The sequence below is a fragment of the Rhipicephalus sanguineus genome, chromosome 10 (assembly GCF_013339695.2).
Source record: "Rhipicephalus sanguineus isolate Rsan-2018 chromosome 10, BIME_Rsan_1.4, whole genome shotgun sequence".
NCBI lineage: Eukaryota > Metazoa > Arthropoda > Arachnida > Ixodida > Ixodidae > Rhipicephalus > Rhipicephalus sanguineus.
In genome coordinates, this window is record NC_051185.1 from 18,216,730 (window position 1) to 18,233,580 (window position 16,851).

Consider the following 16,851-nt stretch of genomic DNA (forward strand, 5'->3'; position numbering starts at 1 on the left):
TGGCCCGCGTGCGTTGTTCATTGATTGGCTAAGAATCGATGTTCGGTCTATATTGCCACGCCCACTTCTTGTTTTATTTTGATGTATTCGGGTTTGACCAGCAAGGACGGTTATCAACGCTCGACGCTGTCCGCGAAGCAGTGTTCGAGAAGCTTCGCGATTGTAATAGGTCGATTTGGTAAGATTGCGCGCTGCACACGAATGTTCCAGCTTTGTCGAGAGATAACGCCGCCACCAGCGATATCGCTGGAAAGTTCGATAGCGCCTGTATAAAAGCCGACGCGCTTGACTGCTTGTCAGTTGATCGACGGTCGGTGCTCTGTTCGCCGCTATCAGTGTATTGCTGTAGTTTGACTTTCAGTTTCCCGGCCACAAGTTCGGCCAAATAAAGAGTTTCATCTTGGACCTGCTGACTGCTGCCTTCGTCTACGTCACGACCCTTTGACAATATTTGAGCTGTCTACATTGCGCTTAACTTCCAAGCATAGGTGTTTCTAAGCGAATGAGGGTTTTCAGAGTAATTTTTATAACTACTACCACAATTTTAGCCGCTGCCGTCTTATCTAGACCAAGAACAACCCAACACATTTGTAAAAGCCTTTATAGTGCACAAAGAAGCGTACTTACTCGAGATACAAAAACGTTATAGAAAAACAGTACTCATGTTTCTACAATTTATTGAAAAAAACTTTCTCGAAAAGCGTCACCAATGCTTTGCAATGTTTACAAGACACGTTTTCGCGACGGTTAAAGGGATACTGACCCAAAATCGGAAAATTTTACGAGAACTCGGTAAATGAAATCTCAGTGTGCGATTACATCGAATAGATGTCTTCTCTGAGCAATTTTTTCAGCGGATAGTTGTATTTTCGGTGTCTCATCTTTCTACGTCGCATCCTTCTACGGTGCCTTAAACAATTCGAACAGATCGGCCGTGATGTGAGCACCGAGCAATTATTCGCGCGTACTCTGTCGCTAGAAGAGTCGTCAGTATTCAACTTCAGTTTTTCAACTTCACCGAGCAGATGTTCCATGCCCGCAGCACTTTACGCTGTACGACAGCCGTTTGCGTTTCGTGCTGTAGCCGTTCACTACGCAGTTAAACTGCTCGTCAACTACAATTATCTTTTCCACAAGTAAGTCTCCCTTCCCGAAGCAAAAGTGTGGGATTGGGCTAGTTGGTATTCCATTATTAAACTGCTCAGCGCAAAAAATTTGACACGGTATACATAGAAAAGACGAGGGCCAGCGCTGGGCCTCGTCTTCTCTATGTGTACCGTGTCAAATTTTTGCGCTGAGCAGCCCGTTCCCGAGCCGGCGAGTGTAAAATATTTCGCACATCTTGTTCAATACCTCGTCGTAAAATCTCTCGAAAATCCACTGCTTTGAAGGCATAGCGACAGCTGACAACTGATCGAATGTCAGTGTGATGCAACTCTCATTCTCGGTAGCGTATATATGCAATCGCCTGCCTTTCGTTTTGCTGTGCTATTTCTGGCGGCTCCTCCAAAATGGGCACTGGGCTTTCGCGGGACGCCGTGCGTTTTGGGGGGGATCTGCGCCTAAACCCCCAACATTTTGGCTTTGATATGTGGGGTGGAAGTGCTGGGAACAAGCGCGGCACGGCACCTGGCGCGAGTTCCCACTTTCCACGTGGGATCAAAACTTCTTGTCCCGAAACGACACGACGATAGTGCTTTACAATGTCGTCACTCTCAAAATGAACGTCACAGACCTTGCATTTCGCAGTAAGATTTCTATCTTTGCGATGCCAAGCTTGAATGGCTTAGGATCTTTTGGAGGTCCGAAGAAGTGTCGTGAAGCGGAGTCGTCGTTGCGGTAGCCGCTCTTGCAGCCCGGCGCAAAGCAAGTCGGCATACCGCACTGTGACTCTGTTCGCCCTCGTTACGCTTCGTACATCATGCACGTGTCTTCGTACAAGACGCTAAGCCTGGTCAAGAACAGTCGCAAAATTGACGAGCTAACAAAGCGCAGACGACGCTGTAACCAACGTGCGCTCGTACATCGGCGGCGCCGATCACAACAAGCGCCAGCCGCGGGAGCTAGACGTGACTGCAGCGCCACTAGTTCTCACGACCGCCACGCGGACCGCCTCTCCGACGGAGCTTTTAAACTGAGTTTGTTCTAGTAACGTTGTGTGAAACGGCACACAGAACTGTGACGCGCTTCTGCCATGCCTGCAACGTCTGCTGGCGTTCTTTCGCCGGCCACATGTGCTGCGCCGTTATTGTCGTCGTTATCGCAGTCTGGTGGCAACGACTTTTTTTAGGCTTCCACACTCTCTACACATTCGCCGAGGCACGGACTCTTTTACGATGGCATTATGGGAATTGTGGGTAATTTGTGTACTAATGGTTAAATGTACAGAGGGCTTATGATATAGTGCGCTAATTTCTTGCTCCTGCTTCTCGTATTGCACACTAGTTTGGGGCACTACAACGACTACAGATTACAACAAACCGGAGACAATGCAAAAGAAGGTGCTGAGGCTATTCCAGAATTATTTTGGAGAACTAAAACACTTACCTATTAATCCTTTGTTTATTAAACATAATTTGCAAAGTATACTCCTGCACGTACATAAACATAACTTGTTAAACTTTGCACATGCAACACCAGGACGTTATTCCCTGCATAATGAGCAGATACCAACACCGCAAACACCAAAAATTATGGGTGATCAGCCCTCACTTATCATAATAAATCGCGTGTCACCACAAATAAACTTTGACATCCCACGCCATAAAGTAAAAGCACAAATAAAATTTTTTTTAATTAAATGAGAGTAGAATCATTGCAACATAAGCTTATTTATGTCACTATACATTTTTTTTGCATTACTCTAGTTTTGTATATATGTGAAAAGACATTACATTTCCTGAATGTGCATTTTGCTGCACCTCTATCTTGCTTTGTATGATATTTCTGCTATTTTAATTACCAAGTTATAGAAAACCTATTGCCCTTTTTTCTGTGACTATTCATTTGCTGCTGCCTGTTGGCCCTTCAAGCTATTTTTCGACAGCTTTTCTGCCTGGGGGAATTCCCAACTTTTTTGTTTTGGAAATAAAGTTCAAAGTTCTATACCACTTGGCTAGTACCAGAATGTACCGCTGGTAACAACAATTGTGTCCTACATTTAACTTGATTTCTCGATTACTGTAACACCGCTTTAAGTGATATTGACATTTTAGACATTCTCAAACATTGACCACTCACTCTGACATTAATTGTTATTTGCTTTTGTTGTCCATTTAAGGCCAGTGTGGCATAGTAAGATGTTATGCCTACTTTTTCTGACCTCAGTTTCATATGGACCATTCCATCGAAAATCGCGGACAAAGCACAATCATAGTTATTAACACAGCCGCAGTGATGCTACCGAGGACTTCTGATTTGGAGGAATTTTTGGAGCAGCAAAATTTTCATTTTGGAGCACTTTGGAGCAACAAGATAACACAGCCGCAGTGATGCTGCCGAGGACTTCTGATTTGGAGGAATTTTTGGAGCAGCAAAATTTTCATTTTGGAGCACTTTGGAGCAACAAGAAGTTCCATCTGGATCACTTTGAAGCAGCTAATTTTGCATCTTGGAGCACTCTGGAGCAGCAAATTTCACCCTCTGGAGTATACTGGAGAAGTAAGTTGCATTTACATTCAAGCACCTGAATAATTATTATGGGGCTTTACGAAGAGTTAGAAATATTTCGATTCATTGCAAATCTCATGGAGAAAATCACCTCAGGGGCACTCCATATTTCACTCGATAATGCCAAAATAAGGGCGTCATGCACTTGAGTGTTCTCGAATAACCTTTTCAGCTATTTTTTTTTTTTTCGAAACTAGCAAACAAACAAAATACTGGATACTGAAAATTGTCCTCTATGACGTAACACTATGAATACATCTACGTAATTATCAGCAGAAGTGGTAGACGAACGCCACGACATACAACAGTGCCTAAATGCTAAAGATTACCACTGTCGCATTCCCCTAAGACGACTAATAGGCAAAAGCTAGTTTCTTTTTCTCCTCGATCGGTTGCATTGCTGGGCGCCACTTGACGTCACTTAGCTGAGCTCAGAAAGCGAACTTCTCCTGACAATCCCTGCTCTCTCTCTGAGGCCTCTCTGTGCTGAAACAAGAGCATTCTCGCAGTGCTTCCAGACGATCGCCTGCATACGCCGGGTTGCCTGGAAGATGGAGACCTGCTTTAAGCCGAGCATCTGCAAAAGTGTCCGAAAGTGCATTCAACAGGGGACTACGTGATATCACAAACTTCGTTTTCCTTTTACAGTGAAGTTGTATACGGCTAGGACATATCCTAGTACCCTCTAGAGAGCAGTGCAAAAAATAATGCGTACTGAACGTTAACAGACGGGCCGTTAACAACCTGGCCTTACATACCAAACTGGCGTCCACCATTTCATATCTTGGCTGTGCGCTAAACAGCTTCGCTGGTCGTGCAGCTTACCGGGTGGAATGGCTCCTTATTTTTGGACAGTGAAGCTGATTAAACTATCGATAACTTGTGCTCCGCCGTGCAAAACTCCTCAGGTGGGTATGCACGACAAGAATAGGGCAAGCCCCACTACCATGTACAGCAGGTGCGAGGATTAAACGAAAACTCTGCTCAGCTAAGTGGAGCACGTGAAACATGTCAGAGAGAGAGAAAAAGAAAGAGAGAAAGAGAAAAAATGCAGAAAAATACAGGGAATAAAGACATAAAAAGATAGAAAAACAGAAAAAGACATAGAAAGAGAGGGAAGAAAACAGCAAGAGGGTGTGTCCAGATAAGATCGAACACGAGGTCCCGGTCACCATTCCAGATTTTAATGAAATTTACTGTAGGTCTAGGCATTACACCCAGAACAATGGTTTCGAAGTTAGTTTTGCGAAAAAAAAAAAAATTTTGTTCGCCTGAAAGAAAAAATACAAATTTTGGCCGCAAAAAACACTTTTCCGCCAATTGAGCGATTTCTGAATTGTGAGCGCACCTAGGGAAACAACGGTGCACATCTTGGTCACAATATTTATTTCCCTTAAAGAACATGTGAAATACAATCCTACGAGTCTATTATTTTCCTTGTTTGTCGAAGCACTTTTGAAGAAAAAATTCGCAAACTTGGCAAATCGGTACATATTGACTGATATTTTTGCTCTCTTAAAATAATTTGCATGGTTTTATCGCGCTCCGTTTCACTCGATGATTGGGCTGAAACTTAAGTGATTTACCAAAAATGCTGAACTTTGAAAATAGTTTTCTCAAAAAGGCCATTCTTAATTTTTTTTAAATCCCTCTGATTGAAGTCAAGGACGTCATTACCATTCTGCCGAAAAAAACGTTGCATTATTTCGGTTGCTAACAAGTTATGGTGCTTCAAATGTGACCAGGCCAGCCTAGCGGCTGCCTCGTTCGTTATGTGCTAAAACTCAAATATTAGTTGTTAAAAATACTTGTACATGACATAATCACCAATCAGCAGCTCCACACCAACAAATGCGCAGCCAGGTGTCATGATTCAACAAGCTTTGTCTTGCGATCAGCCGCTTGACAAACACGCAGCAGCGGCCGCTCGATGCTGCGGCCGCTCACATTACACGAGTGCCGCTTCGACTGCGGATGTGCACCGCTTGTGCGCCAAACTACGCTCAGAGGACGAACGAGAGAAGGAATGCATCACTGTGAAAGCTAAAGGCCGTTACAAATGTCATAATATGCAACGAAAGCTCTGCCGCCAATTTCACAGTGAGCACCTTCAATACAGCACGCATGTATTTTTTTTATCCTGCTGTTATACCCGAGCCAAAAAATATCGTGATAAACGCTCAACTTGCATTGAACATTCTATCTGCGGACGCACAATAATACAGTATTGTAAAAGCAGTTCCTTAACGAAGCAAAGGACTTGGGCACACTTCTTTTACAGCCTGCTGACACAAGTGTTCTGGCACGAGGTGGAGAACAACTGCAGTTTGAGTTCGACCATCGCAAGCACGTATGACAGATTTTGTCGCAATTAAACGGTCTCGCGTTTTTTTGCTGGAATTACAAACTTTACGTTCACGATCTCATACACAATACAGAAGTGTCCTCTTTTCGATGGGAGGTTACCTCAAATACGCACACGTTGGCATAGCGCCGAATGGCTACTAAACAAGCTATTAAAATTGTGCAGTGCCACGTGAACAGCTCATCGGCCAGATCGGGAAATTGGGCATGAGAAAGGAAAAGAAAAGGCCTTACACCCACTCTTCAACAACCTAGGCTTAACGTTCCGATTACATGACATAAAGAGAACGCATAAATCGCTGCCAGCTGAGTTCGAATACGATGCTGCAGGCGCAGAATGTTTGATTGCGGCACGTACCAGTACTTTCTGGACTTTTGCAAAACAACGCTTCTCAAAGCATTTCAGCATGCAGCGCCAGTGTCTGCTACGCACGAACAGCCAGGTAAATGTGGGCTTACATTTCCCTGCATACTATAAAAACCGAAATATAGGTCGAATTTTTTTTCAAGAAACAGCCTTAAAAAGTCGACCCCCATCTTATATACCAGTCATTGGCAGAAAACCTTCGCAAGTCTGGCCACTATGGGCAACTGAAGTCAACCGCTTGCCGCAATCATCGACACTGCTTTGTTTACTACCAGCGTTGTGCCATGGGCAGCCTCATCTTGCGTTTTTGTTGTTGCCTTGTGAATCTATTTGGGCTGCAAGGTGCTTTTTTTCTTGTTCTCGACCGGTAGCCAACGACAGCTTACCGTAGCGTTCAAGAAAACAGCGATCGAGTTCGCGAAGGCAGGAAGAAATCTGGTCTGAAGTGTCTGAAAGGTGTGTTGTGATGCTAGTGCACGTGAACACGAGCGGGCGCCGTGAGTCCCAAACAATAACTGAAAATCTATAGTTGCAAGGGTGTTCTCGATGCTCCAATCTCGCCGTATATTCTTTCTTTGCTTCCTGCGATGCTGGCAGCCCTGGTTACAGTGGCACGTATGGCTATGATCAGCAGGCAGATCGAGTGCACCACAGAAGCATTCGCTACTGGTGGACGCTGAAGGATCACATCACGACACGCAGCGATCAGAAGAAAACTGTTTCGGAGCTGGAGACGAAGGTTGCACAGTTTAACCGGCAGCCGCGCTCGCATTGCGATTGCTACCGGGGACCTCAAAGTGCATACAAATTAAAGCTGTCAAGATGGTTGTGACGTTTAACGAAGATAATGCTTGAGCCCATCTTTTGGCTTTCTGCCATGTCGAACTTACATGTAAACACACGCGTAAATAAATGGCATTCTCACTGTGCACCATTTGAAATTGCGTTTGTCTCATGGAATAAGTTCTTTCTGATACTTTGGCCGTTGCATGTAACGTTTTTTTTTTTCGATTTTCAGAAGTGGGGGAGGGGGGGGGGTGGTAGGAGGGGTCGACTTATATATTTCGGTTTTTACGGTACAAGCCGCACAATATACGCTAAATTAACGCCAGGACTAAAAATATGCGAAGAAGCAAACCAGCACGGAGAGCGTGCCACAGGGTGTCTGCTCTTTTGTTTGCCCCATAAATTTGATGTCACTTCCGCCATGCTTTTCACAATGCATTGGGATACGATAGGGCCTCTCCTTAGTCTTTCTTCCTCCATGGGTTAAAAGAACAACAACAAAAAAAGACCATGCACCAAGCACTGTGCAGCAGTACCCGCTGTGATGGCAGCAGTGGTGTTTTGCCAACCAGTTTCGACACGTGCGCCAGTGACGTCACTTAGTGATGTAGCCCCCCACGGTGCGACGTATCCCTCGACAGATCCTTTTACTAGTACACTTACGTTTTGCGCTGGTGGTGCTGGAGCTCCGCCCCCAGGAGCATTAGAGCCACCACTTGTGCTAGAATCATTGCTGCCAGAAGTCGACGAGGCTGCCCCAGAAGAGGAGGCCGACCCACCGGAGGATCCAGAGGAATCACTGCCTGCGGAACTTGTCGTTCCCGTGGAGATTGTAGAGGTCTCCCCAGCAGTCATAGGCTTCAGCTCTGACACTCTTCCAATATGGCCCGAAAGCTACAACAAGTTGGCAGATGAAAATTTTTTCATTTCACCAACCTTGCAGGCTTTTTATTAGTTCATTATATAATTAGGAGAACAATCTCTATCGTTCTTCCTACAATAGAAAAATAACCACCACCCAAAAATTTACAAATGACATATGGACCAATAGAAGAAGGCACAAGACACACAACAAAGGAAGCACTTTTATGATTGGGTCATTATTTTTTATTTTACAGTGCACTAAACTCCATAGTTCTGAATGTGGCCATGGAGTTGATCACGCCTAAGACAAATTTTAAAAACTTAGAACAAAAAAAACTAAGATCTATTTGCTATGTTGTCTGCTCCAAACATCTAGCTACATGCTGCAACAAGAATTATTCTCCTATCTTTAACAGTTTCTGATATATTGCAGGAAATGTCATGCTGGGTGTACAAAATTGGTATTTGGAGAAAATGAAGAAAACAGACAAATGTGACATTTTGTTGTGGAGCTCGTAGTGTGAAGCGGTCACTGCGCGCAAGTATTTCAGCTGACTGCGCCTGCAATTTACTTTTTTTTTATTAGTCTTAATTCGTGCATACTTGTTGCTATTGCCCGATTACTCGTGTGAATAAGGTTCTTTTTTCGTTCTTTGCTTGTGTGTGTTTTTACGCACGCACCAACCAACGTTCCCGAACTCCGTGACCGGAACTAGGCCACGCTGATGCCGCTTGACACATGATTTTTTGCATTCTGTTGTTGCCCCAGCATTAACACAGCGCTTAAAAATGGATAAGTTCCATTCCGCACAGCATTATAAAAGTTAAGTAGACTTCAAGTGCCCTGTGTGTAAACGCGGCGCAAGAAACTACAGCGCGTAGCAGACGCCCCTCGCTTTCCGCGCGCTTCCCGAGCAACGTTACTAGAACAAACTCAGTTTAAAAGCTCCGCCGGAGAGGCGGTCCGCGTGGCGGTCGTGAGAACTAGTGGCGCTGCAGTCACGTCTAGCTTAGAGTCACTAGAAAATTTTCCAGTGACTCTAGTCTAGCTTCCGCGACTGGCGCTTGTGATCCGCGCCGCCGGTGTACGAGCGCACGTGGGTTACAGCGTCGTCTGCGCTGTGTTAGCTCATTTTTGCGACTGTTCTTGACCAGGCTTAGCGTCTTGTACGAAGACACGTGCATGATGTACGAAGCGTAACGAGGGCGAACAGATTCACAGTGCGGTATGCCGGCTTGCTTTGCGCCGGGCTGCAAGAGCGGGTACCGCAATGACGACTCCGCTTCACGACACTTCTTCGGACCTCCAAAAGACCCTACGCCATTCAAGCTTTGCATCGCAAAGATCGAAAGCTTACTGCGAAATGCAAGGTCTGTGACGTTCATTTTCAGAGTGATGACATTGTAAAGCACTATCGTCGTGTCGTTGCGGGACAAGAAGTTTTGATCCCACGTGGAAAGTGGGAACTCGCGCCAGGTGGCGTGCCGCGCTTGTTCCCAGCATTTCCACCCCACATTTCAAAGCCAAAATGTTCGGGGTTTAGGCGCAAATCCCCCCCAAAACGCACGGCGTCCCGCGAAAGCCCGGAGCCCAATTTGGAGGAGCCGCCAGAAATAGAACAGCAAAACAAAAGGCACGCGATTACCTATATACGCTACCGAGACTGAGAGTTGCATCACACTAACATTCAATCAGTTGTCAGCTGTCGCTATGCCTTCAAAGTAGTGGATTTTCGAGAGATTTTACGACGAGGTATTGAACAAGATGTGCGGAATATTTTATACTCGCCGGCTCGGGAACGGGCTGCTCAGCGCAAAAATTTCACACGGTACACATAGAAAAGACGATGACCAGCGCTGGTCCTCGTCTTTTCTATGTGTACCGTGTCAAATTTTTGCGCTTAGCAGTTTAATAATGGAATACCAACTAGCCCAATCCCACACTTTGCTTCGGGAACGGAGACTTACTTGTGCAAAAGATAATTGTAGTTCACGAGCAGTTTAACTGCGTAGTAAAAAAACGGCTGTCGTACAGTGTAAGAAGTGCTGCGGGCATGGAACATCTGCTCGGTGAAGTTGAAAAACTGAAGTTGAATACTGACGACTCTTCTAGCGACAGAGTACGCGCGAATAACTGCTCGGTGCTCACATCACGGCCGCTCTGTTCGAACTGTTTAAGGCACCGTAGAAGGATGCGACGTAGAAAGATGAGACACCGAAAATACAACTATCAGCTGAAAAAATTGCTCAGAGACGACATCTATTCGATGTAATCGCACACTGAGATTTCATTTACCGAGTTCTCGTAAAATTTCCCGATTTTGGGTCAGTATCCCTTTAACAGTCGCGAAAACGTGTCTTGTAAACGTTGCAAAGCATTGGTGATGTTTTTCGAGAAAGTTTTTTTCAATAAATTGTAGAAACATGAGTACTGTTTTTCTAGAACGTTTTTGTATCTCGAGTAAGTACGCTTCTTTGTACACTATAAAGGCTTTTACAAACGTGTTGGGTTGTTCTTGGTCTAGATAAGACGGCAGCTGCTAAAATTGTGGTGGTAGTTATAAAAATTACGCTGAAAACCCTCATTCGCTTAGAAACTCCTATGCTTGGAAGTTAAGCGCAATGTAGACAGCTCAAATATTGTCACAGGGTCGTGACGTCGACGAAGGCAGCAGTCAGCAGGTCCGAGATGAAACTCTCTATTTGGCCGAACTTGTGGCCGGGAAACTGAAAGTCAAACTACAGCAATACACTGATAGCGGCGAACAGAGCGTCGACCATCGATCAACTGACAAGCGGTCAAGCGCGTCGGCTTTTATACAGGCGCTATCGAACTTTCCAGCGATATCGCTAGTGGCGGCGTTCTCTCGACAAAGCTGGAACATTCGCGTGCATCGCGCAATCTTACCAAAACGATCTACTGCAATCGCGAAGCTTCTCGAACACTGCTTCGCGGACAGCGTCGAGCGTTGATAACCGTCCTTGCTGGTCAAATCAGAATACATCAAAATAAAACAAGAAGTGGGCATGGCAATATAGACCGAATATCGATTCTTAGCCAATCAATGAACAACGCACGCGGGCCAATGCATACAGACGACCTTATGCATATCCACTTAAGTATCCACCTAACTAGTACAATAAGAAAGTTGCCGCGCAGTTGCCGCGAGCAACTGCGCGGCGGACCGCAGCGTTTATATGCCGTGGCAGCAGACGACGCGCCGATAGTGGCGCAAGACGGAACTGCAGCGCCGCTAGTTCTCGCGACCGCCGTTCGGACCACCCTCCTCCGCTGGCGGAGATACGGAGCTTTGAAACTGAGTTTGTTCTAGTAACGTTGTTCCCGAGTGCGGAAGGCCACGGGCCCACGGGTCCGGCTTAGCGCGGGAGTTCACGGCAAAAGGCCCACGAGTACAGTGTTCTCGAAGTTTGTAGTGCGCTTACTGAGCGGCGGAGTGTGACGCACTTCATGTTGCCGCCGAGAGGCGGCGCGGCCCGCAGCATCACCTGAAACTTTCCGGCGGGTTGCAGGGCGCGGCTAGCGCGCGTCGCTGTTTTGCGCGCAAGAAAAGTCAAAGTTACGGTGCGCAACTCATGGAAGTTCTTTTGATGCAAGTTTTCTGTGTGTTGTGAAATGAGTTAATGTTGTTGCGACTGATTTACGGAGGGCGGGCGATGTTTTAAGCGGCTATTGCATAGACGAATGCTCCTCCACGCAGCCGCTGCAATGACAGGGTGTGTAGTTGGGGGCGTTAGTTTAGTTTTTTTTTTTTTTTATCCTGGTGATCGATACGATTTTCAATGCACTTTCGCAATTTAAGCGATCATAGCGACTTCACTCCCGCCTTTCGAGCCCCACTATGCCGAATATAAACAACGCCTCATTAAAAAAATTTTTTTTCACATATGAGCCGGTCTAACTAACCCACTTAATGTTTTTTTTTTTAGCGAATCAATAATGGGCGGAATCGCTCTGCTTCGTAATAAATGTATCCGCACCGTACTCATAATCTTTTTTTATTTAGACGTAGATCGTACAAAAACTGCAGTTAGACTCGTATGTCCAATGAAAAAAAAATATTTATACATAGTTATTATGAGTACATAACAAGTAACGTGCATCACGTGCGTACACATATTTTTATTGCACCGTAGAATTGCACCAGTTCTTCAGCAGCGCGGATAAAACAGGACACGAAGAAACACTCGACAGCGTCATGCGCTGACAAACTGATTTTATTTACACAAAACCATGTCTAATGTATTCGCAAATGTCTGCCATATCACATTATGGATTAACAATGCAGGAATTGTCACTCGTGGTCGAACAATAAACAGATGCAACAAACCTACTGTATGAACATCTGCTAATCGACTACGAAAATGAAAAATAAAGGACAGCAAGAAACGCCGGCGATGCTTGCAGTCAACAGCCGATGACAACGTCGATCTACCAGGCACGGGGGCATCCCAAAGAGTCCAATCTCTTTGGACCTCCCCCACTTCATGAGAGCTACTGAGAGCTCCTAATGAGGTGTCATGGTTCAACAAGCTTTGTCTTGCGATCAGCCGCTTGACAAACACGCAGCAGCGGCCGCTCAATGCTGTTACATGAGTGCCGCTTCGACAGCGGATGTGCACCGCTTGCGCGCCAAACTACGCTCAGAGGAGGAACGCGAGAAGGAATGCATCACTGTGAAAGCTAAAGGCCGTTAAGTGCCAACAAATGTCATAATATGCATCGAAAACTCTGCCGGCAATTTCCCAGTGAGCACCTTCAATACAGCACGGATGTATTTTTTTTTTATCCTGCTGTTATACCCGCAGCTGCAAAATATCGTGATAAACACTCGACCTGCGTTGAACATTCTATCTGCGGACGCACCACAATACAGTATCGTAAAAGCAGTTCCTTAATGAAGCAAAGCACTTGGGCACACTTCTTTTACAGCCTGCTGACACAAGTGTTCTGGTACGAGGTGGAGAACAACTGCAGTTTGAGTTCGACCATCGCAAGCACGTATGACGGATTTCGTCGCAATTAAAGGGTCTCGCGTTTTTTTGCTGGAATTACGAACTTTACGTTCACGATCTCGTACACAATACAGAAGTGTCCTCTTTTCGATGGGAGGTTACCTCAAATACGCACACGTTGGCATAGCGCTGTATGGCTACTAAACAAGCTATTAAAACTGTGCAGTGCCACGTGAACAGCCCATCGGCCAGATCGGGAAATTGGGCATGAGAAAGGAAAAGAAAAGGCCTTACGCCCACTCTTCAACAACCTAGGCTTAACGTTCCGATTACATGACATAAAGAGTTCTTTCTGATACTTTGGCCGTTGCACGTAACCTTTTTTTTTGCGAGTTTCAGAAGTGGGGGGGGGGGGGGGGTAGGAGGGGTCGACATATTCCGGTTTTTACGGTACAAGCTGCACAATATACGCTAAATTAACGCCGGGACTAAAAATATGCGAAGAAGCAAACCAGCACGGAGAGCGTGCCAAAGGGCGTCTGCTCTTTTGTTTGCCCCATAAATTCGATGTCACTTCTGCCATGCTTTTCGCAATGCATTGAATACGATAGGGCCTCTCCTTAGTCTTTCTTCCTCCATGGGTTAAAGAACAACAACAACAAAAAAGACCATGCACCAAGCACTGTGCACCAGTACCCGCTGTGACAGCAGCAGTGGTGTTTTGCGAACCAGTTTCGACACGCGCGCCAGTGACGTCACTTAGTGATGAAGCCACTGCGGTGCCACGTATCCCTCGACAGATCCTTTTACTAGTACACTTACAGGAGGATTCTTGGGGGCCGGAGGAGCACCACCAGCAGCACTGGAACCTCCACTGGTTCCCGACGTCGAAGCATCAGAGGATGTTCCGGAGCCGCCAGAAGTCGTTGTGCCACCAGAGGTGTTTGATGATGTTGTCGCCGATGAAGTGGTAGAGCCGGTTGAAATTTGCGATGTCTCGTTTGTCGGCCTCAATGCCTCGGGGCCACTTCTCTGCATACATCCAATGCGGCCCGAACGGTACAAGTTCGCAGAGGAAAATTTTTTAGGGGTGTGCGAATATTCGAAATTTCGAATATTTTTCTAATAGTGTTTGCTATTCGATTCGATTCGAACTCGAATTTTACTATTCGAACTATTCGAACTTCCCAAAGACAAATACAGTCAACGTCCAATTGAAAGTGACCCCTTCAGATTTTCGATATGCTTCACCTCATTACACTCTCGTATTGCGGCAAAGCTACGGTCGCACATGTATTCACTCAAGAAAATGCTGGTTTCAACGTGGAGATGATAGATGCGGCAGAGGTGGGGGCTCAATTAATGCTGTTTTGGACCTGAAATTTGGGCAGAAAGTCCGAAAAATCGGACACCGAAGATTTTAGCATCCAAAATTTCAGATTTTCTTATATATCGACGTCTACGAGGCAGATTTGGAACTCCGGACTTTAAGGGAGGACACCTTTGTCTGCCACATCTGTTGGGCTTCCACAGAAGTTGAAAGAGGAGGAGAGGCTGAGGAAATGGCATCTTTGCCTATCACGTGTAAAGTGTTGTCGGCAACACTTTGGGTGCACGAAATCATGTACATAAATACAATTCAGCCTCTACATTGCCTCATTCTTGATAAGACAACTATGAAACACCACACCGCCAGTGCTTCATTAACCTAGCGAAAAGAAACATTCGTTTTCCTATCTCATAAGATAATGCTTAGGAATCCTCTCCAACTTTCCAACTCCAAGTATTCAAGAAACATTCTAGAAGTATTCGAGAAATATTCGAAAAATATTCGATTCGATTCGCACTCACACTTCAATATTCGAATTCGCTTCGCACCCAAAATTTTGCTATTCTCACAGCTCTAGAAACTTTTACTGCACATAAAGGTTCTTTCGGAGAGTGCATTGCTGCAATAAGCTTTAAAAGGATCATGAACCACTTTTCCAAGTAATGATCTAATGACCTCGGTATCTGAGTTTACTGCCCTCCCGAAAAAGCAATCGTTGAAAAGCAATCTATTGCAATAATTCGTGGGAGGAAATCATGTTAATTAGTAAAACAACTATTCCAAAGCAATAAAACAACACGTTCCTCACATTTAGAGCAGTGACATACACACAAAAAAAAATGCAGATTCATGTTGCACCACGGGGCTTCATGCAAAGTGTTAAATCCTTGGAACACGGGGTGTCGTTGGAACCCATGTTTCGACAAATGGCCTTGTCTTCTTGAAGGCTGCTTGTCAAAGCGTTGGCTCCAGCAACATTCAGTGTTCCAAGGATTTTTCATCACTTCAAGCTTCCGTCATCCCCTGAACTTCATGTAAAGTGTGTCATGCAAAGCTTGAGTGAATGCTCAATGCTTCATATTCGATCAAATATGATATTCAATATTCGCTTCAGAATGACCTTCAAGACGCTGACCTTCAAGAACGATGACTGTGCTGGAGGGAAGCATAGCAAAGAAGGAGTGTCGGTGCTGATAGCGGCGAACATGACGGGCACTGAGCGATGTCGCCTGCTCGTGATCGGCAAAGCCGCTAAGCCTAGAGGTTTCAAGGGCGTGAAAACGCTGCCTGTCGACTAGGCGTGTAACAGGAAAGCGTGGATGACCGCAGACATATTCAAGGATTGGCTGACAAAATTGGATCGCAGGTTCGCGTTATCTAAACACAATGTATTGCTCCTTGCGGACCAATGCAGTGCACACATGAATGTGCCACCCTTGAGTGCCATACGTGTCGCTCACCTGCCAGCGAACACTACATCGGTGTTACAACCAATGGACCAGGGTATTATCAAAAACGTGAAAGTACTGTACAGGAAGCATCTTCTTGAGCAGATGCTGTTGTGTATGGACAATGGAAGTCCGTATGAGGTGAGCCTTCTCAGTGCTATCCATATGCCGACGCAAGCGTGGGGTCGCATAAAGGACGAAACCATTGCGAACTGCTTTAGGGCGTACGGCTTCATTGCAAGTGGTGCAGATGATGACTCGTCTTGTACAGTGGGGGAAGCAGGCACAAGTAGGCTTGACGTCGACGGTCTCCTGCCAGCTCTCGGCGACGTCCCTTTCGAGGAGTACGTTGCCACTGACAGTTCGGTAGAAACGTGCGGTGCGCTGTCGGACGCTGAGATCATGGAGATGGTTCGGCCCAGCAAGGCTAGTCACGAAACTGAGGTGACGACGACGACACCGCAAGTGAGCCACTACCGCGGGCTGCTGACGTAGCCACAGGCCTTGCGCTTGCGCAGCGGCTTTTCGCTGCTGAGAGCAACAATGAAGAAGCACTCGGGCACATATACAGCCTGCAGGACTTGCTTTCTGCAGCAAGATTCAGCAAACAGAAGCAAACGGCAATCACAGATTTTTCTCATAAACTGCATTGAAATAAATGTATCTTTTGTTCGCTGTGGTTAATTGGAATTCGGCTTAATTCGAAGTTTTTCGTGGTCCCCGTGAATTTCGTATTAACTGGAGTCGACTTTACCAGGCTCGTTTAAAATTTGCCAGAACGCCTAAGTTTTGCACCTAGAACCAGCAACACAAACATATATCTACATGGTGAAATCAACATGAAGATTGCTTGATGCCACAAAAATGATCGACTGCAACTGGATAGGGCATGTACGTGAATTGTTTTTGGGCAGGACAGCCATGGCCGTGGGTTAGCATATACTTTTTCTCAGGTTGTAACAGACTAGAGAGTTCTCTTATTTGTAAACTATAGAATAACATGGCCAAGAATATGCTACATATGGTAATGTGGAGGTATAGTAAAAAGA

General features: G+C 45.6%; 1 protein-coding gene across 6 annotated transcripts in view; it reads right to left on the minus strand.

The window, feature by feature from the left end:
• LOC119407163 (secreted protein C) overlaps positions 1-16,851 on the minus strand; it is an 88,707-nt gene that overhangs the window by 19,666 nt on the left and 52,190 nt on the right. For 2 of the 6 annotated variants that reach the window (XM_049419797.1, XM_037674031.2), the window contains 2 exons: positions 13,847-14,056; positions 7,850-8,080 (listed from right to left, as the gene is read on the minus strand). In XM_049419797.1, the coding sequence (XP_049275754.1) occupies positions 7,850-8,080; positions 13,847-14,056 (441 nt within the window). Of the gene's footprint in view, positions 1-7,849; positions 8,081-13,846; positions 14,057-16,851 lie in introns of those variants that run through there. The other 4 variants (XM_037674029.2, XM_037674032.2, XM_037674033.2 and 1 more) reach the window with 3 other exon arrangements.